Here is a 27896-nt window from a genome sequence, read left to right on the forward strand (position 1 = left end):
GCCAGTACAAAGTGAAAGGATGCAGTTGCCATGGCAACCCCGCGTGTGTGTCCCAGCCCGTGATTGGCTGAGGGGGCGAGTGGGCGGGGAGCTCAACCAGGGGAAGGAGTCGCTCTTCATCCCTCCATCTTCTTCATCTGCTTGCGCGGACACAAAGTGTCTGCATCTTCATCTCACCATCGTCTCCTCCGAGGAAGACAAGACACCCCCCCCCCCTGACCCTCTCCCCGCCGAGTCGCCATGGCAACGGTCATCTGCACTCGTTTCACGGAGGAGTACCAACTGTACGAGGAGCTGGGCAAGTAAGTGGTATTGAGATTAGTAACTGTTACTTTTCTTTCCACTAATCAATTTTTCAATGAATTATATGTGATCAACTTTGCATGTGACACACACGCACACGCACGCGCACACACACACACACAACGGGGATGGATAGTACAATGTCCTTGTGTGTCCGAAGCATACTATTACCAAAGACATATATTGTGCGTATGTATTTACCGGTATATTAATATTTATGTTAGATAGGTTGCGGATGGAAAGAGCGAGAGATAAAATGATGAGTGGAACACCTCTCTGACCTCAGCCCACTCACCACCCTCACACACACACACACACACACACACAGGTCTCTTACATAACATGTGTGGGTGTATTCTGGAAAAGGAGATATATTTTTCATGAAACTTTCTGCGGAGGAATGTCGAGCATCATCCTCGTCATTCTGGCTGCGTTGCTCACAGGAGCCTGAGATTGGTTGATGATGACAGAAAGATGGAGATGTGAACACTTGAAGACACGTTGAAGTTGTGTGTGTCTTTTTCAGGGGCGCTTTCTCCGTGGTGCGTCGCTGTGTCAAAGTACTGTCGGGTCAGGAGTACGCCGCCAAGATCATCAACACCAAGAAACTCTCCGCTCGAGGTGAGACTTGACCACTTTGCGTTCCTGCCAGTACAGTGGGATAGTCTGCAACATCTGTGGTGAGTTCAGGTTCCTGCCAGTAGAGTGGGACAGTCCCAACTACTGTGGTGAGTTCATGTGCCTATCACTACAATGAGACAGTCCAACTACTGTGGTGAGTTCAGGTGCCTATCACGACAATGGGATAGTCCAACATATGTGGTGAGTTCAGGTGCCTGTCACTACAGTGGGATAGTTAAACTTATGTGGTGAGTTCAAGTGTCCGTCATTACAGTGGGATAATTCAACATCAGTGGTGAGTTCAGGTGCTTAACACTACATTGGGATAGTGATAGGTAGGTCATCATCTGTGGTGAGTTCAGGTGCCTATCACCACAATGGGATAGTCCAACATCTGGGGTGAGTTCAGGTGCCTATCACCACAATGGGATAGTCCAACATTAGTGGTGAGTTCAGGTGCCTGCCAGTAGAGTGGGACAGTCCAACTACTGTGGTGAGTTCAGGTGCCCATCACTGCAATGGGATAGTCCAACATTTGTGGTGAGTTCAGGTGCCTACCACTACAGTGGAATAGTTCAACTTCTGTGGTGGGTTCAGGTCCCTGCCATTACAGTGGGATAAGTTAACATCGGTGGTGAGTTCATGTGCTTAACACTACATTGGGATAGTGATAGACAGGCCATCATCTGTGGTGAGTTCAGGTGCCTATCACTACAATGGGATAGTCCAACATCTGGGGTGAGTTCAGGTGCTTATCACTACAATGGGATAGTCCAACATTAGTGGTGAGTTCAGGTGCCTGCCAGTAGAGTGTGACAGTCCAACTACTGTGGTGAGTTAAGGTGCCTATCACGACAATGGGATAGTCCAACATCTGTGGTGAGTTCAGGTGCCTGTCACTACAGTGGGATAGTTAAACTTATGTGGTGAGTTCAAGTGTCCGTCATTACAGTGGGATAATTCAACATCAGTGGTGAGTTCAGGTGCTTAACACTACATTGGGATAGTGATAGACAGGCCATCATCTGTGGTGAGTTCAGGTGCCTATCACTACAATGGGATAGTCCAACATCTGGGGTGAGTTCAGGTGCTTATCACTACAATGGGATAGTCCAACATTAGTGGTGAGTTCAGGTGCTTATCACTACAATGGGATAGTCCAACATTAGTGGTGAGTTTAGGTGCCTGCCAGTATAGTGGGACAGTCCAATTACTGTGGTGAGTTCAGGTGCCTATCACTACAATGGGATAGTCCAACATCTGTGGTGAGTTCAGGTGCCTACCACTACAGTGGAATAGTTCAACTTCTGTGGTGGGTTCAGGTCCCTGCCATTACAGTGGGATAATTTAACATCGGTGGTGAGTTCATGTGCTCAACACTACATTGGGATAGTGATAGACAGGCCATCATCTGTGGTGAGTTCAGGTGCCTATCACTACAATGGGATAGTCCAACATCTGGGGTGAGTTCAGGTGCTTATCACCACAATGGGATAGTCCAACATTAGTGGTGAGTTTAGGTGCCTGCCAGTAGAGTGGGACAGTCCAACTACTGTGGTGAGTTTAGGTGCCTATCACTACAATGGGATAGTCCAACATCTGTGGTGAGTTCAGGTGCCGGCCACTACAGTGGGATAGTTCAACTTCTGTGGTGAGTTCAGGTGCCTGCCATTACAGTGGGATAATTCAACATCGGTGGTGAGTTCAGGTGCTTAACATTGCATTGGGATAGTGATAGATAGGCCATCATCTGTGGTGAGTTCAGGTGCCTGCCAGTAGAGTGGGACAGTCCAACTACTGTGGTGAGTTCAGGTGCCCATCACTACAATGGGATAGTCCAACATCTGTGGTGAGTTCAGGTGCCGCCCACTACAGTGGGATAGTTCAACTTCTGTGGTGAGTTCAGGTGCCTACACCACACTGGGATAGTGATAAATAGGCCATCATCTGTGGTGAGTTATGTTATATCCACAATAGATAGACAGGAAGATTAGAAACTTCACTTTGAGCTTACTGCCTATGGCTGCCTATACTAGTGGGGGCAGAGGCTATGAAAAGTGGATAAGAATGCTGCATATGGTTGCGCATTACGATGTACAACTGAAACATACACTGTGAATAACCTATTATAGGTAAGAATTTGTTTATTTTTTTCTAAAATGCTGTGTTTTAAAAAGCCCATGTTTTGTCAGGTTCAACTTCTGTGGTGAGTTCAGGTGTCTGTCACTACACTGGGATAGTTCAACTTCTGTGGTGAGTTCAGGTGACTGTCACTACACTGGAATAGTTCAACTTTTGTGGTGAGTTCAGGTGTCTGTCACTACACTGGGATAGTTCAACTTTGGTGGTGAGTTCAGGTGCCTGCCAGTAGAGTGGGATAGTCAGTGATGGGCAGTAACAAGCTACATGTAGCTAAGCTACGTAGCTTGACTACATTTTCCAGTAGCCTGGCGGTAGCTTAGCTACTTATTTATTAACGAGTAGCTTTTCCTGTAGCTTAGCTACTTTTAGACACATGTAGCTATGTAGCTTACATTAAAGCTACAAAGAGAGAAAATGGACTGCGTATCCAGGCCAAAAAATATGGAGAAAAGACAATGACCTGGATGAATGAGAACAATCATACATACGGAGAAAATCCACAATGATTGGTTGTTCATATGAAGAGTCACAATTGGCTTAGGTTAGGGCGAAACATTACTGACTGGCCTTAAGAGGCAAGATAAGGCGGGTCATCGAAAGTAGTAAGCAAAATCATAACAGACAGGAGTCGGAGACAGAGGGACGCTTCAATCTGACAACTCAAAAAAAACTTGAAAATGGCAGATGGATTCTCTCTCGCAGATTAGATTGTTCCTTTAGTGATGAAGACGACGTCCATATTAGCCATATGTAGACAAATGTTTGCGTGTAGAGAAAAACAATGCCCAAAACCTTAATTTGTATTTGTTTACTCTGTAAACCAAAATCATAACTGTTCTCTCCATCTAAGACATTCAACACAATTTTAGGAACACATTAAGGTGAGTTGCGTTCATGAAACGTTTTACTGCACATACCTATTACCAAATGTTCCCTAACAACACAAAGAAAATTGTTTTTTGTTTGTCAAGATATAGATAGATGCTGGGGTTTTTTCAAAGTAGGTAGAGAAAATGAATAACATTACAGGGGCGGGCCAAAGAAAAGGCAAACTAAATAAATACATACAGTGAGGTGCGGGGACCCCAGCTAAATGACAGATAGTTAATAGTAATGGTCCATTTGTACACTCTCAGTTACATTAACATTGATATTATACACGTGGGCCCATAGATAGAAATGCTGTTAAATGTAGCTTTGATGTAGCTAGCTACTTTTGCCGTGTAGCTTGCTACAATTCTACAGGGATAGCTTCTCCTGTAGCTTAGCTACATTTAATCAAAAGTAACTTGTAGCTCAGTTTACTACATTTTCCAAGTAGTTTGCCCAACACTGGGGATAGTTCAACTTCTGTGGTGAGTTCAGGTGCCTGTCACTACAATGAGATGGTCCAATATCTGTGGTGCGTTGGGGTGTCTATCACTATAATGGAATATTCAAACATCAGTGGTGAGTTCAGGTCCCTGCTACGACAATGGGATAGTTCATCTTCTTTGGTGAGTTCAGGTGCCTGCCAGTAGAGTGGGATAGTCCAACTTCTGTGGTGAGTACAGGTGCCTGTCACAACAATGAGATGGTCCAACATCTGTGGTGAGTTCAGGTGCCTGTCTCAACAATGAGATGGTCCAACAAATGTGGTGAGTTCGGGTGTCTATCACTACAATGGAATATTCAAACATCAGTGGTGAGTTCGGGTGTCTATCACTACAATGGAATATTCAAACATCAGTGGTGAGTTCAGGTCCCTGCCACTAGGATGGGATAGTCTAACATCTGTGGTAAGGTCAGGTGTCTAGCACTACAATGGAATAATCAAACATCAGTGGTGAGTTCAGGTCCCTGCCACTACTGTGGAATAGTTCAACTTCTTTGGTGAGTTCAGGTGCCTGCCAGTAGAGAGGGATAGTCCAACTTCTGTGGTGAGTTCAGGTGCCTGTGACTACAATGAGATGGTCCAACATCTGTGGTGAGTTCAGGTGCCTGTCACTACAATGAGATGGTCCAACATCTGTGGTGAGTTCGGGTGTCTATCACTACAATGGAATATTCAAACATCAGTGGTGAGTTCAGGTCCCTGCCACTAGGATGGGATAGTCCAACATCCGTGGTGAGGTCAGGTGTCTAGCACTACAATGCAATAGTCAAACATCAGTGGTGAGTTCAGGTGGCTGTCACTTCAGTGGGATAGTCCAGCATTTGTGGTGAGTTCATGTGCCTACCACGACAATGGGATAGTTGCACTTCCGTGGTGAGTTTAGGTGTCTGTCACCAGTGTGGGTTAGTCCAACATCTGTGGTGGGTTTGGGTTTCTAATACTACAGTGTGATAGTCCATCCTCTGTGGTGAGTTCAGGTGCCTATCACTACAATGGAATAGTCCAACATTTGTGGTGAGTTCAGGTGGCTGTCATTACCGTGGGATAGTCCCATGTCTGTGGTGAGTTCAGGAGCCTGCCACTACACTGGAATAAACCAGCATATATGGTGAGTTTGGGTGTCGTATCACCTTATCACCACAGATGTATGTTGGACTATCCCAATGTAGTGATAGTCCAACATCTGTGGTGAGTTCAGGTGTCCATCACTAAAATTATATAGTCAAACATAAGTGCTGTGTTCAGGTGGCTGTCATTACAGTGGGATAGTCCCATTTCTGTGGTCAGTTCAGGTGTCTGTCACTGGAGTGGGTTAGTCTATCTTAGGTGGTGTGTTCGGGTGTCTATTACTACAGTGGGATAGTCCATCTTCTCTGGTAAGTTCAAGTGCCTGTCACTACAATGGAATAGTCAAACATCAGTGGTGGGTTCAGGTGTCAATCACCACAGTGGAATAGTCATACATTGGTGGTAAAGTCAGATGCCTGGTTCTACAGTGGGATAGTTTCACTCCTTTGATGCGTTCAAGTCCAACTTCTGTGGTGAGTTCTTGTGCCAGTCACTACGATGGTAGTGGTGAATTTACAGTCGTGGTCAAAAGTTTACATACACTTGTAAAGAACATAATGTCATGGCTGTCATGAGTTTCCAATAATTTCTACAACTCTTATTTTTTTGTGATGGAGTGATTGGAGCACATACTTGTTGGTCACAAAAAACATTCATGAAGTTTGGTTCTGTTATGAATTTATTATGGGTCTACTGAAAATGTGACCAAATCTGCTGGGTCAAAAGTATACATACAGCAACATACATTATCAATTTTGGTGATGTAGAAAAGTTACAATCAAATCAAATTAGCTTCATGGCATGGCCTCATAACTTCATGTGAGTGATTAGGATTGACGACACCTGTTGTCTTCTTTGAGCCCATTTAAATATGGCTCATGTGATGCAGTCATTAGACTCGGTTACAAACGCGACAATGGGAAAGTCAAAGGAACTCTGCACAGATCTGAAAAAACGAATAATTGACTTGAACAAGTCAGGAAAGTCACTTGGAGCCATTTCAAAGCAGCTTAAGGTCCCAAGAGCAACTGTTCGTACATATAAAGTGCATGGCACAGTTTTGTCACTGCCACGATCAGGAAGAAAACGCAAGCTATCACCTGCTGCTGAGAGAAGATTGGTCGGGATGATCAAGAGTCAACCGAGAACCACCAAAAAACAGGTCTGCAATGAATTGGAAGCTGCTGCAACACAGGTGTCAGTGTCCACAGTCAAGCGTGTTTTGCATCGCCATGGACTGAGAGGCTACCATGCAAGAAGGAAGCCCTTGCTCCAGGAGTGACACCTTAAGGCTCGTCCAAAGTTTGCTTTGGACAAAGATAAGACTTTCTGGAGGAAAGTTGACAAAAATTGAGCTGTTTGGTCACAATACGCAGCAATATGTTTGGAGGAGAAAAGGTGAGGCCTTTAATCCCAGGAACACCAATCCTACTGTCAAGCATGGTGGTGGTAGTATTATGCTCTGGGCCTGTTTTGCTGCCAATGGAACTGGTGCTTTACAGAGAGTAAATGGGACAATGAAAAAGGAGGATTACCTCCAAAATCTTCAGGACAACCTAAAATTATCAGCCCGGAGGTTGGGTCTTGGGCGCAGTTGGGCGTTCCAATATGATAATGAGCCCAAACACACGTCAAAAGTGGTAAAGGAATGGATAAATCAGGCTAGAATTGAGGTTTTAGAATGGCTTTCCCAAGGTCCTAACTTAAACCCCATTGAGAACATGTGGACAATGCTGAAGAAACAAGTCCATGTCAGAAAACCGACAAATTTAGCCGAACTGCACCAATTTTGTCAAGAGGAGTGGTCAAAAATTCAAGCAGAAGCTTGTGGATGGCTACCAAAAGCGCCTTATTGCAGTGAAACTTGCCAAGGGACATGTAAGCAAATATTAACATTGCTGTATGTATACTTTTGACCCAGCAGATTCGCTCACATTTTCAGTAGACCCATAATAAATTCATAAAACAACCAAACTCCATCCAATCACTCTATCACAAAAAAAATAAGAGTTGTAGAAATGTTTGGAAACTCAAGACAGCCATGACATTATGTTCTTTACAAGTGTATGTAAACATTTGACCACGACTGTAGGTGTCTGTCAATACAGTGGAATAGTCAAATATCAGTGGTGAGTTCATGTGCTTGCCACCACAGTGGGAAAACTCCACTTCTATGGAAAGTTCAAGTCCAACACCTGTGGAGAGTTCAGGGAAGTGTGTGTCCAGAGTCTAATTTGATCTTTTTATGGATGAGGAAAAATTAGTAATATGCGATATTCATTCAATGAAAGGGACAAGCGGTAGGAAATGGATGGATGGAAAAGCAGTGATACTGGTGTGACACCAGAGGGCCGCGATGTGCTGACCACTGCCTTTTTTTCCCCCTCTCCACAGATCATCAGAAGTTGGACCGGGAAGCTCGAATCTGTCGTTTACTGAAGCACCCGAACATCGGTGAGTGAAAAAATGGCGATGAAAAATGGATGAAGGCGATGAATTATGGAGACGTCGCTAACGGCAACATGGATAATTCATGTGATGTCATCGTGTCTCACAAAAAAGGCTCCGTTCTTTCTACAAGTGTCTTTCTAAAGAGCTCCAGGTCGACTTTGACCACCTAAATGTTGCCCCGACACGTCCACGGTTCTTGTGTAATAGGCTTACTGCTGCCCACACACACACACACACACACACACACGCACGCACACACACACACACACACACAGAATTGCTTTAGTGTGTGGGAGTGTTCAAGAAAAAAATCATTGTCTCTCAGCGCTTTAAAACAGGTGCGTGCGTGTGAGGAGAGAGCTTTTTGACGCTTTCACCTAAAGACACTGTTGCCTGGCAACACACACACACACACACACAGTTATGTAACCCTCCTCACTATTTTGCAAGCATCACCCACCCACACAGAGCTGTGATTGGACACTCCTCCACACAGAGCCTCCTGATTGGTGGCTTTAGTGCACCTGAGGTCATTTCCCCCTCAAACCCACCTGCTCACCATCGAGTCCTTCAAACTCAACGATACGGGCAGTTGAAATGGATCATGTGACGTGCGTGTGTGTGTGTGTGTGTGTGACGCGCGTGTGTTTTGTGTTGCAGTGCGTCTCCACGACAGCATCTCCGAGGAGGCTCATCATTACCTCATCTTCGACTTGTGAGTTGTGTCCCTATGGCGATAACGCCGACATGCGTGACGTCACGCGAGGCGCTCTTGTTGCGTTCAAGGCTGCTGGGAAAAGCAGGACATTTCCCCCGCGAAGGAGCTATATGCTGCTATTTGTTTTAGAGCACAAGACCACATAGTTGTGAACGTTTCTAAGCATGAAGTCCCTCCACGATCACGCAAATTCAATCAATCCGAATTATGCGCAGCCTCGCAACTTTGTCCAAAGCCATCAACTTCCTTGTATTTTTTTGGCCAATCAGCATCATTTTTGCTCCACAGCGCACGTCACATTTTGTAATCAAAACTTCAGTTTGCATTATGTAGACCAGGGGTCCCCACACAAAATCCGGCCTGCGGGAAGTCCCATGTTAAATTATAATTTTTTTTTTAATCTGTCCTTTCTAATCCATTTTCTACCGCTTGTTACTCTCGGTGTCTCCTAGCCGCTCAGGCAAATCATATGGTCTAAAAATGCATTTTTCCATTTTTCCATTGATAACATGACAACTAGTGTGCACTCTTTCAGTCATATATATATATATATATATATATATATATATATATATATATATGTATATGTATATAAATATATATTATATACTCTATATATATATATATACATACAGTATATACATACATACGTATATACATATATACACTACCGTTCAAAAGTTTGGGGTCACATTGAAATGTCCTTATTTTTGAAGGAAAAGCACTGTACTTTTCAATGAAGATAACTTTAAACTAGTCTTAACTTTAAAGAAATACACTCTATACATTGCTAATGTGGTAAATGACTATTCTAGCTGCAAATGTCTGGTTTTTGGTGCAATATCTACATAGGTGTATAGAGGCCCATTTCCAGCAACTATCACTCCAGTGTTCTAATGGTACAATGTGTTTGCTCATTGGCTCAGAAGGCTAATTGATGATTAGAAAACCCTTGTGCAATCATGTTCACACATCTGAAAACAGTTTAGCTCGTTACAGAAGCTACAAAACTGACCTTCCTTTGAGCAGATTGAGTTTCTGGAGCATCACATTTGTGGGGTCAATTAAACGCTCAAAATGGCCAGAAAAAGAGTACTTTCATCTGAAACTCGACAGTCTATTCTTGTTCTTAGAAATTAAGGCTATTCCACACAATTGTTTGGGTGACCCCAAACTTTTGAACGGTAGTGTATATATATCTATATATATATATAGATATATATAGATAGATATACGGCCCGGCCCCTGGCTAAATTGTTTTATGGGGCCCCCCCGAGTCAAAAAGTTTTATTTTAGCTCACACCTACTTCCTGTTCCTGTCTACAGCGCTAAGCTTTCTGGGTAATGTAGTATATAAATATGTACTTCCTAGTTGACATGTATTTATATATATATTTAACATTTAGTCATCCAGGGTAAGACAATTAAAAACATTATTTTCATTTGCAATGCTGACCTAACAAAGAGGCAGCATTTACACGTTAGAGATGTTGAAGTGTGATGATAATCCCTCTATTTACCAACAAAAATTAGCTCTACAGATTGTTCTCAACAGTTCACAAATGTTGCAAAGGTGCAGGCTTAAAAGTGTTGGAACATAAATAAATGTTTAGGATGGACACAAACGTTTCAAGTGTGAAACAAACTCAGAGAAACAAGTCTCCAACTTGTGGACGACAGAGCAGACGGCGGACTTTGCTGGTGTAACTATAATAATGTATTACTATTAATAGTTATAATGAATGAAAACGATACGGTAATTTAAATAAGTATATGCTTTTACTGCCATCTAGCGTCTACTTTTAAGTTTGTCTACTATAAAATGAGTAAAACATCAACACATTATTTGTTCTTTTTAATATATTGAAATTAGGGATGTCTGGTAATGGCTTTTTGCCGATATCCGATATTCCGATATTGTCCAACTCTTTAATTACCGATACCGATATCAACCGATACCGATATCAACCGATATATGCAGTCGTGGAATCAACACATTATTATGCCTAATTTGGACAACCATGTATGGTGAAGATAAGGTACTTTTTAAAAAAAAATAAAAAATAAGATAACTAAATTAAAAACATTTTCTTGAATAAAAAAGAAAGTAAAACAATATAAAAACAGTTACATAGAAACTAGTAATTAATGAAAATGAGTCAAATTAACTGTTAAAGGTTAGTACTATTAGTGGACCAGCAGCACGCACAATCATGTGTGCTTACAGACTGTATCCCTTGCAGACTGTATTGATATATATTGATATATAATGTAGGAACCAGAATATTGATAACAGAAAGAAATGGGGGGAGCGAGGTTTTTTGGGTTGGTGCACTAATTGTAAGTGTATCTTGTGTTTTTTATGTTGATTTAATAAAAAATAAAAAAAAACCGATACAGATAATAAAAAACCGATACCGATAATTTCCGATATTACATTTTAACGCATTTATCGGCCGATGATATCGGCAGGCCGATATTATCGGACATCCCTAATTGAAATCATTTGCCTCATTGATTGATTGAAACTTTTATTAGTAGATTGCACAGTGAAGTACATGTTCCGTACAATTGACCACTAAATGGTAACACCCGAATAAGTTTTTCAACTTGTTTAAAGGCCTACTGAAATGAATTGTTTTTATTTAAACGGGGATAGCAGATCTATTCTATGTGTCATACTTGATCATTTCGCGATATTGCCATATTTTTGCTGAAAGGATTTAGTATAGAACAACGACGATAAAGATTGCAACTTTTGGTATCTGATAAAAAAAAAGGCTTGCCCCTACCGGAAGTAGCGTGACGTAGTCAATTGAACATATACGCAAAGTTCCCTATTGTTTACAATGATGGCCGCATGAAGTGAGAGAGATTCGGACCGAGAAAGCGACAATTTCCCCATTAATTTGAGCGAGGATGAAAGATTTGTGGATGAGTAAAGTGCAAGTGAAGGACTAGTGGGGAGTTGAAGCTATTCAGATAGGGAAGATGCTGTGAGAGCCGGGGGTGACCTGATATTCAGCTGGGAATGACTACAACAGTAAATAAACACAAGACATATATATACTCTATTAGCCACAACACAACCAGGCTTATATTTAATATGCCACAAATTAATCCTGCATAAAAACACCTGCGTGTTTGTTATGCTAGCTCCTAGCTCCTCTGCTAGCTCCTAGCTCCATAGAACACGCCAATACAATTCAAACACCTGATCAACACACACAATCACTCAGCCCAAAAGACCGTTCACCTAACCCAAGGTTCATAAAGCTTATATATTTTTAAAAAGTTACGTACGTGACGCGCACATACGGTCAAGCTGTCAAATGTTTAGCAGCCAAGGCTGCATACTCACGGTACCTGATATTCAGCTGGGAATGACTACAACAGTAAATAAACACAAGACATATATATACTCTATTAGCCACAACACAACCAGGCTTATATTTAATATGCCACAAATTAATCCTGCATAAAAACACCTGCGTGTTTGTTACGCTAGCTCCTAGCTCCTCTGCTAGCTCCTAGCTCCATAGAACACGCCAATACAATTCAAACACCTGATCAACACACACAATCACTCAGCCCAAAAGACCGTTCACCTAACCCAAGGTTCATAAAGCTTATATATTTTTAAAAAGTTACGTACATACGCAAAAAAAAGTTGCGCACATACGGTCAAGCGATCAAATGTTTAGAAGCCAAAGCTGCATACTCACAGTAGCACGTCTGTGTCTTTGTCATCCAAATCAAAGTAATCCTGGTAAGAGTCTGTGTTGTCCCAGTTCTCTACAGGCGTCTGTGTATCGAAGTCAAAAGTCCTCCTGGTTAGAGTCTCTGTTATCCGAGTTCTTCCATCTTGACTGCATCTTCCGGGAATGTAAACAAAGAAGCGCCGGCTGTGTACTGTTGTGGCTGACTACGTTCGAAAAATACGTCCATTTCGCACCGACAACTTTCTTCTTTGCTTGCTCAGCTTCCTTCTCCATAATGCAATGAACATGATTGCAACAGATTCACGAACACAGATGTCCAGAATACTGTGGAATTATGAAATGAAAACAGAGCTTTTTCGTATTGGCTTCAATGTGGAAGGCATACCCGTGTTCCCCGGGCTACGTCACGCGCATACGTCATCCTCAGAGGCGTTTCGAACCGGAAGTTTAGCGGCAAATTTAAAATGTCACTTTATAAGTTAACCCGGCCGTATTGGCATGTGTTATAATGTTAAGATTTCATCATTGATATATAAACTATCAGACTGCGTGGTCGGTAGTAGTGGGTTTCAGTAGGCCACTTAAATTGATTCATGGAGTTAAAGTTACAAAGAAAACTTAACATTTTGATAACTCTTTCATAAAATCACAAGTTGATTCAATGTTGTTAAAAAAAAGTCTAAAAATATTGCAACTTTTGCTGCAACTTTCTGAAAAAGTTGCTGCGAATTGAAGCATTTTTGGCAACAATAACAAAAAAACGTTTGAAATCCTGGAGGCACTGATATGGAGATGACATGATAAAAAGTCATTTGAGTGTGCGTCTCCATGACAACAAGGTGTGTTGCTGTGTCCGTCAGGGTGACGGGTGGCGAGCTGTTTGAGGACATTGTAGCCCGGGAATATTACAGTGAAGCTGATGCTAGGTGAGTAAACGACAGGTGGCAGTACTCATCACCACCTTTGACCCGTGTCCCTCTCTCACCATGTCAACATCTCCAACATGTCCACCATGTCCACATATCCACTACCTCCACATGTCCACCATGTCCACATATCCACCATCTCCACATGCCCACCATGTACAACATGTCCACCATGTACAACATGTCCACCGTATCCACATGTCCACCGTATCCACATGTCCACCATATCCACATATCCACCATATCTACATTTCCACCATATCCACATGTCCACCATGTCCACATGTCCGCCATCTCCACATGTCCACCATGTCCACATGTCCACCATCTCCACATGTCCACCATGTACAACATGTCCACCGTATCCACATGTCCACCATGTCCACCATATCCACCATCTCCACCATGTACAACATGTCCACCGTATCCACATGTCCACCATGTCCACCATATCCACCATGTCCACCATCTCCACCATGTCCACATGTCCACCATCTCCACATGTCCACCATGTACAACATGTCCACCATGTCCACATGTCCGCCATCTCCACATGTCCACCATGTACAACATGTCCACCATGTCCACATGTCCGCCATCTCCACATGTCCACCATGTCTACATGTCCACCATGTACAACATGTCCACCATGTCCACATGTCCGCCATCTCCACATGTCCACCATGTACAACATGTCCACCATGTCCACATGTCCGCCATCTCCACATGTCCACCATGTACAACATGTCCACCATGTCCACATGTCCGCCATCTCCACATGTCCACCATGTCTACATGTCCACCATGTACAACATGTCCACCATGTCCACATGTCTACCATCTCCACATGTCCACCATGTACAACATGTCCACCATGTCCACATGTCTACCATCTCCACATGTCCACCATGTACAACATGTCCACCATGTCCACATGTCTACCATCTCCACATGTCCACCATGTACAACATGTCCACCGTATCCACATGTCTACCATCTCCACATGTCCACCATGTACAACATGTCCACCGTATCCACATGTCCACCATGTCCACATGTCCACCATCTCCACATGTCCACCATGTACAACATGTCCATCATGTCCATCGTATCCACATGTCTGCCATGTCCACCATATCCACATGTCCACCATATCCACATGTCCATATGTCCACCATCTCCACATGTCCACCATGTACAACATGGTCACCATGTCCAACATATCCACATGTACAACATGTTCACTATGTCCACCATCTCCACATATTCACATGTCTACCATGTCTACCATGCACAACATGTTCACCATGTCCACCATCTCCACATATTCACATGTCTACCATGTCTACCATGCACAACATGTTCACCATGTCCACCATGTCCACCATCTCCACATATTCACATGTCTACCATGTCTACCATGCACAACATGTTCACCATGTCCACCATCTCCACATATTCACATGTCTACCATGTCTACCATGCACAACATGTTCACCATGTCCACCATCTCCACATATTCACATGTCTACCATGTCTACCATCTCCACATATTCACATGTCTACCATGTCTACCATGCACAACATGTTCACCATGTCCACCATCTCCACATATTCACATGTCTACCATGTCTACCATGCACAACATGTTCACCATGTCCACCATGTCCACCATCTCCACATATTCACATGTCTACCATGTCTACCATGCACAACATGTTCACCATGTCCACCATCTCCACATATTCACATGTCTACCATGTCTACCATGCACAACATGTTCACCATGTCCACCATCTCCACATATTCACATGTCTACCATGTCTACCATGCACAACATGTTCACCATGTCCACCATCTCCACATATTCACATGTCTACCATGTCTACCATGCACAACATGTTCACCATGTCCACCATCTCCACATATTCACATGTCTACCATGTCCACTATCTCCACATGTACACAATGTCCACCATGTCCACTATCTCCACATGTCCACTATGTCCACATGTCCACCATGTCCACATGTCCACAGTCATTGTATCCAACAGATCTTGGAGGCGGTCCTTCACTGTCACCAGATGGGCGTGGTCCACCGAGACCTGAAGGTTAGCTTTCCAGCCGAGCGCGGTTCTTAGTGCTGTGGTGATGACATGTGGGCGTGGTCTTCTTCCAGCCAGAGAACCTGCTTCTAGCCTCCAAGTCCAAAGGCGCCGCCGTCAAACTGGCCGACTTCGGTCTCGCCATCGAGGTGGAGGGCGAGCAGCAGGCGTGGTTTGGTACGATGACATCATCATCATCATTATATCACCATGACAACCACCCAGCAGCCAAGTTGCTAAGGAAGTGTGTGTGTGTGTGTGTGTGTGTGTGTGTGTGTGTGTGTGTGTGTGTGTGTGTGTGTGTGTGTGTGTGTGTGTGTGTCTACAGGTTTCGCGGGGACTCCCGGCTATCTTTCCCCCGAGGTCCTGAGGAAGGACCCCTACGGGAAAGCGGTGGACCTGTGGGCCTGTGGTCAGATTGCAATCTCCTTCACTTGTCTCCTTGTTTGACCACCTTGACTCCTCCCCTTCCTCCACCTGTTGTCTCTATTCATGTCCTTGCCTCCGCCACTTGTCTCCTTGTCTCCTCTCCTCAGGCGTGTCTTATGTCCTTCTGGTGTGTCTAAAGTAGGATTTGTCTCCTGGGGCATGTCCTGTCTCCTCAGCTTTGTCTCATGTCCTCAGGTGTGTCCTCAGGTGTGTTTTTTGTGTCCCCTGGGCGTGTCCTCAGGTGTGTCCTCAGGTGTGTCCTGTGTGTGTCCCCAGGTGTGATCCTCTACATCCTGCTGGTGGGCTACCCCCCGTTCTGGGATGAAGACCAGCACCGGCTGTACCAGCAGATCAAGGCGGGAGCGTACGACGTAGGTCACGTGACTTTTTGGAATCAAACCGCCGTCGCCGCGTTGGCTTAGCGTCTGCTTGACCCCGCCCACAGTTCCCGTCCCCCGAGTGGGACACGGTGACCCCGGAGGCCAAGGATCTTATCAACAAGATGCTGACCATCAATCCAGCCAAACGCATCTCGGCGGCGGAGGCGCTCAAACACCCGTGGATCTCGGTGAGGACGCTTACCCTCGTCCCGTTCTTTGTCTCGTGCCCTCGCCTGATTGGCTGACGTGTGTCCCTCCCCCCCACCCTCAGCATCGCTCCACGGTGGCGTCCTGCATGCACAGGCAGGAAACGGTGGAGTGCCTGAAGAAGTTCAACGCCCGACGCAAACTCAAGGTAGGCCGGTTCGCGGACCGAAGGGGGCGTGGCTTTGTGTTTCTTCCTGATTGGCTGACGTGTTTCTCCTCTCTTTCCAGGGAGCCATCTTGACCACCATGTTGGCCACCAGGAACTTCTCAGGTGAGTCCGGCAGCCCCCGCAGGGTAAAGTGACGCCGCCGTGTTGACGTGTCGTGCTTCCGCCTCAGGAGGAAAGAGCGGCGGCAACAAGAAGGCCGACGGCGTCAAGGTGATGACTCGATGTTTGTTTGGCGTCAGGGGGCGGAGCTTGTGCTGGGAGGGAGGAAGACGCCACAGTTTGATCATATGTCAATAAATAGCTTTGCTTGTTTGCCACTTCCTGTACTAACAACCTACACTTCCTGTTGTCGCAGGAGTCCTCCGAGAGCACAAACACAACCATCGAGGACGAGGACACTAGAGGTACACACACACACACACACACACACATTCTTGTATTTCTTACCTTCTTGAGACCTCCAAAAAATGCCTACCTCTGTAGGACCACCCTTTCTAGATATATAAAGATTTGTATTTACAACATTAATAATATATACATACTATGCTTGTGAAAAATGAGTTGGAATTTCACAAGAAAAAGGTCACAATTTCACAAGAAAAACTTAGAATTTTTGTGCAATGTTATGATAAAAGTTGGAATTTTACTCGACAAAAGTCACAATTTTATAAGAAAATGTTGTCAATATTATAATAATAATCGGAATTTTACTCTGCAAAAATTATGACAAAATTTGACAAATTTTACTAAAAAAAGTCACTATTTTACATGAACAACAAAAAAATGTCACTATTTTACAAGAACAACAAAACATATTGTGATAAAAGTCAGCATTTTATATGAAAAATGTCGCCATTTTCCATCAAAAAGTAATAATTTTGCATTAAAAAGTAATAATTTTACGAGAAAATATTGCAATATTACATTGTGAGAAAAAGACTGGTTTTAGTTTTTTTTGTTTTTTTGAATTTTTTGTTTGTAATTGGTTTTTAATCTTCATTATTTACTTCAAGTTATTACAGTATGTCTCTATATACATATTTATTGAATTTTTTTAATGAATTTTGGCCAAAGAGGGCGCATTTGGGCGCGGCGCCGCTGCTGCCCACTGCTCCCCAAGGGGATGGGTCAAATGCAGAGGAAAAATTTCACCACATCTAGTGTGTGTGTGACAATCATTGGTACTTTAATCTTTAATCTTAAAAATTTCGCTTTCTTCCACACACTTATTATTACATATGTTGACCAGAGGGGGAGCACTTTTAAAACCGACACACAGTCAATTTGAAAAATCCCTCCTTTTTAGGACCACCCTAATTTTGATAGATTTCACCACCACGGGTACAAATGAGACATTCTCTATTAGATGCAATGGTTTTTCCGTATTGGTACCATGATTTCGGTCCTTACTTGTTCACCGGTCCTCATGTGGAAGGTACTTGTCTCAAGAAGGGTAGAAATACAAGAACACACGCACACACATTCTTGCATTTCTTACCTTCTTGAGACCTCCGAAAAATGCCTACCTCTTTAGGACCACCCTTTCTAGATATATAAAGATTTGTATTTACAACATTAATAATATATACATACTGTGCAAATATAAAAAAACTTGTTGTGAAAAATTAGTTGGAATTTCACAAGAAAAAGGTCACAATTTTGCAAGAAAAACTTAGAATTTTGGCATTATTAATAATAAAAGTGGTAGTTTTACTCACACAAGTCAAAATTTTGCAAGAAAAACTGAACATTTGTGCAATATTATGATAAAAGTTGGAATTTTATTCAATAACAAAATAAGATTTTGGCAATTTTATGAAAAGAGTCGCAATTTTACTCGACAAAAGTCACAATTTTATAAGAAAACTTAAAAACGTTGGCAATATTATAATAATAATAGGAATTTTACTCGGCATAATCATGACAAAAGTCATAATTTTACTCAAAAAATGTCACTATTTTACAAGAAGAACAAAAAAATTGGCATTATTGTGACAAAAGTCAGAATTGTATATGACAAACGTCACCATTTTGCATTAAAAAGTAATAATTTTTGTGCAATATTATGATAAAAGTTGGGATTTTACTCAGTAACAGTCGCAATTTTACAAGAAAAGCTTAAAAAAAAAAATTTTATGAAAAGAGTCACAATTTTACTCGACAAAAGTCACAATTTTATAAGAAAACTTTGTCAATATTATAATAATAATAATAATTTTACTCTGCAAAAATTATGACAAAAGTCATAATTTTACTAAAAAAATGTCACTATTTTACAAGAACAACAAAAAATATTATGATAAAAGTCAGCATTTTATATGACAAATGTCGCCATTTTGCATTAAAAAGTAATAATTTTACATTAAAAAGTAATAATTTTACCAGAAAATATTGCAATATTACAGAAACAGAAAAAACATGAGAAATTGTTCCCAATTTTATAAGAAAAGAGTCAACGCACTGTGAGAAAAAGACTGCTTTTAGTTATTTTTTTTTTTTTTTTAAATGTTTTGTTTCTAATTGGTTTTTAATCTTCATTATTTACTTCAAGTTATTACAGTATGTCTCTATATAAAAAAAAACATTTTTTAATTCATTTTGGCCAAAGGGGGCGCATTTAAATTTTTTACACACACTTGTTATTACATATGTTGGCCAGAGGGGGAGCACTTCAAATTTTTACACACACGTTATTTCATATGTTGACCACAAGAGGAGCCCTTTTAAATCTGACACACAGTCAATTTGAAAAATAGATTTCACCACAAGGGGTGCAAATGACACATTCTCTATTAGATGCAATGGCTTTTCCGTATTGGGACCATGATTTCGGTCCTTACTTGTTCATATGGAAGGTACTTTTCCCTGTTGATGTCTCAAGAAGGGCAGAAATACAAGAACACACACACACACACACACACATAGTAGTCAATGTAGCGCGTGTGTGTGTGTGTTTCAGTGAGAAAGCAAGACATCATCAAAGTGACGGAGATGCTAATCGAGGCCATCAGTAACGGTGACTTTGAGAGTTACACGTAAGTGCCGACTTTTATTTTGAAGGTTCCCCACAGGAAGTCCTTGAGCTGTTTCCCGCGCGTCCTTTCTCCTCAGAAAAATGTGTGACCCGGCCGTGACGGCGTTTGAACCCGAAGCTTTGGGGAACCTGGTCGAAGGGTTGGACTTCCATCGCTTTTATTTTGAAAATTGTGAGCAAACCTGTTCCTGTCCGCTCGATGCTGCTGGCACTCCGATCCACCTGACCGTGTGTGCGTGTGCGTGTGTGTGTCAGTGTGGTCGAAGAACAGCAAACCGGTGCACACCACCATCTTGAACCCTCACATCCACCTGGTGGGGGAGGAGGCGGCGTGCATCGCTTACATCCGCGTGACGCAGTACATCGACGCCAACGGGACGCCACGCACCGTCCAATCAGAGGAGACTCGGGTGTGGCACCGCCGTGACGGGAAGTGGCAGATTGTCCACTTTCATCGCTCAGGCTCCGCCTCCACGCTTAGCAAGTATGACCCCCTGACCTTTACTGTAGCAGCATGCTAGCAAAATGACAAAAGTCCCAAAGGCCCCGTTTACACTGCACACCAAATCTGCCCTCAAGTGACACAGATAGGATTTTTTTTTGCCAGTGTTAACGCTCTAAAGTGCTTCAAATTTGATCTTTTGACTACGTTAACACTGCAGGACAAAGTGGCCAAAAATCAGATTTTTTCAAAAACTGAATTAAAATTAGATCTTTGTCACACTCCAGTATACACACGCACAGGCCCCAATGTGGCCCCAAATGTAGACCTAATTTGGTCCCACTGTAGTCACAATGTGATCCCAATGTGGCCCCAATGTGATCCCAATGGGATCCCAATGTGGTCCCACTGTAGTCCCAATATGATCCCAATGTGGTCCCACTGTAGTCCAAATCTGATCCCAATGTAGACCCCAATGTGGTCCCACTCTAGTCCCAATGTGGCCCCAATATAGTCCCAATGTGGTCCCACTGTAGTCCCAATGTGATCCCAATGTGGCCCCACTCTCGTCCCAATGTGGCTCCAATATGGTCCCACTGAAGTGTCAATATGGTCCCAATGTGGTCCCACTCTAGCCCCAATGTGGTCCCACTCTAGTCCCAATGTGGCCCCATAGTGATCCCACTGTAGTCCCAATGTGTCCCCAATGTGGTCCCACCGTAGTCCCAATGTGATCCCAATGTGGCCCCAATGTGGTCCCAATATGGTCCCAATGTGGTCCCAATCTGATCCCAATGTGGTCCCAAAGTAGCCCCAATGTGGTACCACTCTAGTCCTAATGTGATCCCAACGTGACCCCAATGTGGTCCTACTCTAGTCCCAATGTGTCCCCAATGTGGTCCACTGTAGTCCCAATGTGGCCCCAATGTGATTTCAATGTGGTCCCACTGTAATCCCAATATGGTCCCACTGTAGTCCCAATCTGATCCCAACGTGGTCCCAATGTGGTCCCACTCTAGTCCCAATGTGATCTCAATGTGGCCCCAATGTGATCCCACTCTAGTCCCAATGCGTCCCCAATGTGGTCCCACTCTAGTCCCAATGTGGTCCCACTGTAGTCCCAATGTAATCCCAATATGGTCCCACTGTAGTCCCAATCTGATCCCAACGTGGTCCCAATGTGGTCCCACTCTAGTCCCAATGTGATCTCAATGTGGCCCCAATGTGATCCCACTCTAGTCCCAATGCGTCCCCAATGTGGTCCCACTCTAGTCCCAATGTGGTCCCACGGTAGTCCCAATGTGATCCCAACGTGGCCCCAATGTGGTCCCACTGTAGTCCCAATCTGATCCCAATGTGGTCCCACTGTAGTCCCAATGTGGTCCCACTGTAGTCCCAATCTGATCCCAATGTGGTCCCAATGTGATCCCAATGTGGTCCCACTGTAGCCCCAATGTGATCCCAATGTGGTCCCACTGTAGTCCCAATCTGATCCCAATGTGGTCCCACTCTAGTCCCAATGTGGTCCCACCCTCGTCCCAATGTGATCCCAACGTGGCCCCAATGTCGTCCCACTGTAGTCCCAATATGGTCCCAATGTGGCCCCAATGTGGTCCCACTCTGGTCCCAATGTGGCCCCAATGTGGTCCCACCCTAGTCCCAATGTGTTCCCACTCTAGCCCCATTATGGCCTCAATGAGGTCCCACTCTAGTCCCAATGTGGTCCCACTGTAGTTCCCAATGTGGCCCCACCCTAGTCCCAATGTGTTCCCACTCTAGCCCCAATATGGCCTCAATGAGGTCCCACTCTAGTCCCAATATGGCCTCAATGAGGTCCCACTGTAGTTCCCAATGTAGCCCCAATGTGGTCCCACTGTAGTTCCCAATGTGGCCCCAATGTGGTCCCACTGTAGTTCCCAATGTGGCCCCAATGTGGTCCCACTGTAGTTCCCAATGTGGTCCCAATGTAGTCTCCAATATGTCCCCAGTGTGTCATCAACCTGGCCTGGACGTCTCTTGCATGAGCAGTTTGATAAAGTGAAAACACAGGAAGTTGACCGAATTCTATAAATTAACAAGGAAGTCGCAACTACTACTACAAAATAAAAGAAAAGTTGCCACACCTTAAAAATGTGTGTTTTCTGCGTGAAAATAAAAGAAAGTAATTTATGAATAGATATATACATATATAGTGTAAGGGTTGTAATCTTTTTATGGCTGTTAAGTAGACATCAGCGTGGATCCACGGGAGCTTTATTTGTCAACAACTTATGCAATGTAACATGTAAACAAATCCGCCACAGCATCAATTCCACTTCACGGATCTGTATTTCTTCCTAAAAAATATATATATATATATTCATATATTATTTGTGTATTGTTGACTAGTGGTGCACTGAAAATGTGGCCGTCTAAAAAAGACTTTACTCGCCGAAACAGGATGTTGTGATGAAGTATCTACTTCCTCTGGCAGGCTGCGTACTTCCCCGCGCACACGAGTGACGTAGCCCGCACACGAGTGACGTAGCCCGCACACGGGTGACGTAGCTCGCACACGAGTGACGTAGCCCGCACACATGCGACGGAGCTCGCACACGAGTGACGTAGCCCGCACACGAGTGACGTAGCCCGCACACGAGTGACGTAGCCCGCACACGGGTGACGTAGCCCGCACACGAGTGACGTAGCCCGCACACGGGTGACGTAGCTCGCACACGAGTGACGTAGCCCGCACACATGCGACGGAGCTCGCACACGAGTGACGTAGCCCGCACACGAGTGACGTAGCCCGCACACGGGTGACGTAGCTCGCACACGGGTGACGTAGCCCGCACACGGGTGACGTAGCTCGCACACGAGTGACGGAGCTCGCACACGAGTGACGGAGCTCGCACACGAGTGACGTCGTTGGCGTTATGTGGCCTGAATGTGATGTGGAAAGATCAGATTTGAAGCACTTTGGAGCGTTTACATTTGCAAAAAATATCACATCTGTGTCTTGAGGGCAAAAAAAACAGGTTTGGTGTGCAGTGTAAACACGGCCTAAATGTAGTCATAGTGTCTCTCTCCATCTTAATATGTCTCTCTTTATCTTGTCTTTATTTTGTCTATATCGTGTTTTTATCTTGTCCTTATCTTGTCTTTATCTTGTCTATATCTTGTCTTTATCTTGTCTTTATCTTGTCCTTATTTTGTTCTTATCTTGTCTTTATCTTGTCCTTATTTTGTGTTTATCTTGTCTTTAACATGTATTTATCTTGTCTTTATCTTGTCCTTATCTTGTCTTTATCTTTTCTTTATTTTGTCTTTATCTTGTCTTTATCTTGTCTTTATCTTGTCTTTATCTTTTCTTTATCATGTCTTTATCTTGTCTTTATCTTTTCTTTATTTTTTCTTAATCTTGTATTTATTTTGTCTTTATCTTGTCTTTATCTTTTCTTTATCTTGTCCATATTTTGTCCTTATCTTGTCTTTATCTTGTCCTTATTTTGTTCTTATCTTGTCTTTATTTAGTCTTTGTCTTGTCCGTATTTTGTCCTTATCTTGTCTTTATCATGTATTTGTCTTGTCTTTATCTTGTCTTTATCATGTCTTTATCTTGTCTTTATCTTTTCTTTATTTTTTCTTAATCTTGTATTTATTTTGTCTTTATCTTGTCTTTATCTTTTCTTTATCGTGTCCTTATTTTGTCCTTATCATGTATTTATCTTGTCTTTATCTTTTCTTTATTTTTTCTTAATCTTGTATTTATTTTGTCTTTATCTTGTCTTTATCTTTTCTTTATCTTGTCCATATTTTGTCCTTATCTTGTCCTTATTTTGTCCTTATCATGTATTTATCTTGTCTTTGTCTTTTCCTTATTTTGTTCTTATCTTGTCTGTATCTTGTCTTTATCTTGTCCTTATTTTGTCCTTGTCTTTATCTTGTCTTTATCGTGTATTTATCTTGTCTTTATCTTGTCCTTATCTTGTCTTTATCTTGTCTTTATCTTTTCTTTATCTTGTCTTTATCATGTCTTTATCTTGTCTTTATCTTTTCTTTATTTTTTGTTAATCTTGTATTTATTTTGTCTTTATCTTGTCTTTATCTTTTCTTTATCTTGTCCTTATTTTGTATTTATCTTGTCCATATTTTGTCTTTATCTTGTCCTTATCTTGTCTTTATCTTGTCTTTATGTTGTCCTTAATTTGTTCTTATCTTGTCTTTATCTTGTCCTTATTGTGTCCTTATCTTGTCTTTATCATGTCTTTATCTTGTCTTTATCTTTTCTTAATCTTGTATTTATTTTGTCTTTATCTTGTCTTTATCTTTTCTTTATCTTGTCCTTATTTTGTCTTTATCTTGTCTTTATCATGTATTTATCTTGTCTTCATCTTGTCTTTATCGTGTCCTTATTTTGTCCTTATCTTGTCTTTATCTTGTCTTTATCTTGTCTTTATCATGTATTTATCTTGTCTTTATCTTGTCTTTATTTTTGTCTTTATCTTGTCCTTATCTTGTTTTATTTTGTCTTTATCATGTCTTTATCTTGTCCTTATTTTGTCCTTATCTTGTCCTTATCGTACATTTATCATGTCCTTATCATGTCTTTATCTTGTCTTTATTTTTGTCTTTACCTTGTCCTTGTCCTTATCTTGTCTGTATCTTGTCTTTATTATGTAATTATTTTGTCTTCATCTTGTTCTTATCTTGTCTATATCTTGTCCTTATATTGGTTTATCTTGTCTTTATCATGTCTTTATCTTGTCTTTATTTTGTCTTTATCTTGTCCTCATCTTGTATTCATCATGTCTTTATAACGTCCTTATCATGTACTTGTTTTTCTCATGCCAAGTTTGTCGCTGACTTTTTGGTGTCTTTGTTTCTACCCAGCTGACGTCCTGTCCTTTGAATGGATCACTATCGCCTTGACAACCGATTGATTGACAGCAGGCCCGGCATGTGACACAACCGTCTGGAATTAGTTTGAGGAGAAAATGGAGAAAGAGGACGGGTGGGCGGGGCCAAATCTTTTTTTGACCCACGGAAAAGACTTTAACTCGGTGGTGTACGTATTTGCTCTCGTGACGTAGTTGAACAAGATGACATGCTGAGTGACAGGTGACAGCGCCCCCTAGTGGCCGGAGGCTTTAGCACAAAGACCGTGTTAGCATAGCATGTGACTCATTCGATGTAAATGTACTAGTGAATGTAAACAAAAACAAAAAATGCCGTGACAGTCAAAAGTGGATGGTCATCCAGCAGAGGGCGCTGGGAAAGAAAATGAAACCGATTTTTATTTTTATTTTTTTTCATGAATTGTTTGTTTTCCATCCAGAAGCTTCCTCTCCGACCTGCGAGCTTCCACACACACCTGCACACATTTCCTCTTCCTCCTCCAGTCAACTATAGGCCCCGCCCCTCAATGACCATGTGACTATTAACGCCATCGTTCCTCAAAATGACACTTTTCGATCATTAATGACAGTTTCGGGGTTGAAGCCGCGTGCACCTGCTTGATTAGCATTTAGGACGGGCGACTTTTTACTGCATGCTTTTAACTTGGTAACTACTTCCTCTTTGTAATCGTGTGGCTTGTGGCCTCCGGGCAGGGTCAAAGGTCAGCTTGTTTGCGCTTTTAAAAAACGTTGCTCACGCACACACGCCCCCGCTAATATTTATCTCTACTTTGGTTTGCTCATGCTTGAAAGTGAAGACATTATTGAAAGTGAAATATTTCTCTTGGTGCCGTGCTCATCGTGACTTTATGACCTCCGACCTCCGCGGTCCGAACCTTACTGCTGTTTGCTGATGACATCGTCATGCAAATAGACAGGAAGTGCTCCTTTTTCTCCTTTTTTTTTAAGCGCCGTGAGCCGCCGTTGCTTTGGCTACGAGATACGATGCGCTACACGTGCTGACAGTCACGTCTCAGGTGTAAAAAATGCTCGTCGTCGTAAACGTGTCGGTGGCTGCATGCTCGCCGTGTAACAGGAAGTGAACGTGTGTGTGTGTGTGTATGTGTGTTGAGTGAGCGCAAGCGCGTCGTGCTCCAGTGTTGTAAATAAAAAAGTTGATCCAACCACAGCATGTGTTCACATGACTAGTGAATTGTTTATTATTCACAACTTTTTCCTTTGAATGGTTATCCATCCATCCATCCATCCATCTTCTTCCGCTTATCCGAGGTCGGGTCTCGGGGGAAGCAGCCTAAGCAGGGAAGCCCAGACTTCCCTCTCCCCAGCCACTTCGTCCAGCTCCTCCCGGGGGATCCCGAGGTGTTCCCAGGCCAGCCAGGAGACATAGTCTTCCCAACGTGTCCTGGGTCTTCCCCGTGGCCTCCTACCAGTCGGACGTGCCCTAAACACCTCCCTAGGGAGGCGTTCGGGTGGCATCCTGACTAGATTCCTGAACCACCTCATCTGGCTCCTCTCGATGTGGAGGAGCAGCGGCTTTACTTTGAGCCCCCCCTGGATGGCAGAGCTTCTCACCCTATCTCTAAGGGAGAGCCCCGCCACCCGGTGGAGGAAACTCATTTCGGCCGCTTGTACCCGTGATCTTGTCCTTTCGGTCATAACCCAAAGCTCATGACCATAGGTGAGGATGGGAACGTAGATCGACCAGTAAATTGAGAGCTTTGCCTTCCGGCTCAGCTCCTTCTTCACCACAACGGATCGATACAGCGTCCGCATCACTGAAGACGCCGCACCGATCCGCCTGTCGATCTCACGATCCACTCTTCCCTCAATCGTGAACAAGACTACGAGGTACTTGAACTCCTCCACTTGGGGCAGGGTCTCCTCCCCAACCTGGAAATGGCACTCCACCCTTTTCCGGGCGAGAACCATGGACTCAGACTTGGAGGTGCTGATTCTCATCCCAGTCGCTTCACACTCAGCTGCGAACCGATCCAGTGAGAGCTGAAGATCCTGGCCAGATGAAGAAGCCATCAGGACCACATCATCTGCAAAAAGCAGAGACCTAATCCTGCAGCCACCAAACCGGATCCCCTCAACGCCCTGACTGCGCCTAGAAATTCTGTCCATAAAAGTTATGAACAGAATCGGTGACAAAGGGCAGCCTTGGCGGAGTCCAACCCTCACTGGAAACGTGTCCGACTTACTGCCGGCAATGCCGACCAAACTCTAACACTGATCATACAGGGAGCGGACAGCCACAATCAGACAGTCCGATACCCCATACTCTCTGAGCACTCCCCACAGGACTTCCCGAGGGACACGGTCGAATGCCTTCTCCAAGTCCACAAAGCCCATGTAGACTGGTTGGGCAAACTCCCATGCACCCTCAAGGACCCAGCAGTGAGTGTAGAGCTGGTCCACAGTTCCACGACCAGGACGAAAACCACACTGTTCCTCCTGAATCCGAGGTCCGACTATCCGGCGTAGCCTCCTCTCCAGTACACCTGAATAGACCTTACCGGGAAGGCTGAGGAGTGTGATCCCACGATAGTTGGAACACACCCTCCGGTTCCCCTTCTTAAAGAGAGGAGCCTCCACCCCGGTCTGCCAATCCAGAGGTACCGCCCCCGATGTCCACGCGATGCTGCAGAGTCTTGTCAACCAATGGTTATGTATAAAGATTAGTCCAGTATTGTTCTATATATATATATATGTGGAGTGCCATCTCGGGTTGGGGAGGAGACCCTGCCCCCAGTAGAGGAGTTCAAGTACCTCGGAGTCGTGTTCACGAGTGAGGGAAGAGTGGATCGTGAGGTCGACAGGCGGATCGGTGCGGCGTCTTCAGTAATGCGGACGCTGTATCGATCCGTTGTGGTGAAGAAGGAGCTGAGCCGGAAGGCAAAGCT

At 43.5% G+C, this 27896-nt stretch overlaps 1 protein-coding gene across 1 annotated transcript; it reads left to right on the top strand.

The window, feature by feature from the left end:
* Positions 1-129: 129 nt before the first annotated feature.
* camk2a (calcium/calmodulin-dependent protein kinase II alpha) lies at positions 130-26158 on the top strand. Its single transcript, XM_062070190.1, has 18 exons — positions 130-302; positions 830-924; positions 7904-7963; positions 8621-8675; positions 13261-13326; positions 15365-15437; positions 15506-15608; positions 15760-15843; positions 16137-16231; positions 16306-16428; positions 16512-16595; positions 16676-16718; positions 16786-16826; positions 16972-17020; positions 19576-19651; positions 19728-19822; positions 19906-20134; positions 24965-26158. Exons 1-18 carry the CDS (start codon positions 241-243, stop codon positions 24966-24968), a joined length of 1437 nt encoding a protein of 478 aa, XP_061926174.1. The 5' UTR covers positions 130-240; the 3' UTR covers positions 24969-26158.
* Positions 26159-27896: the final 1738 nt, after the last annotated feature.

This window comes from Entelurus aequoreus, linkage group LG14 (genome assembly GCF_033978785.1).
Source record: "Entelurus aequoreus isolate RoL-2023_Sb linkage group LG14, RoL_Eaeq_v1.1, whole genome shotgun sequence".
NCBI lineage: Eukaryota > Metazoa > Chordata > Actinopteri > Syngnathiformes > Syngnathidae > Entelurus > Entelurus aequoreus.

What these genes read in the sequence shown, in the direction of transcription:
- camk2a (XM_062070190.1), top strand. Translation starts at nt 241, where the DNA reads ATGGCAACGGTCATCTGCACTCGTTTCACGGAGGAGTACCAACTGTAC. An exon ending in TACAGTGAAGCTGATGCTAG is followed by an intron (nt 13,327 to 15,364) that starts GTGAGTAAACGA and finishes ACATGTCCACAG; the next exon opens with TCATTGTATCCAACAGATCT. An exon ending in GGTGACTTTGAGAGTTACAC is followed by an intron (nt 19,652 to 19,727) that starts GTAAGTGCCGAC and finishes CTTTCTCCTCAG; the next exon opens with AAAAATGTGTGACCCGGCCG.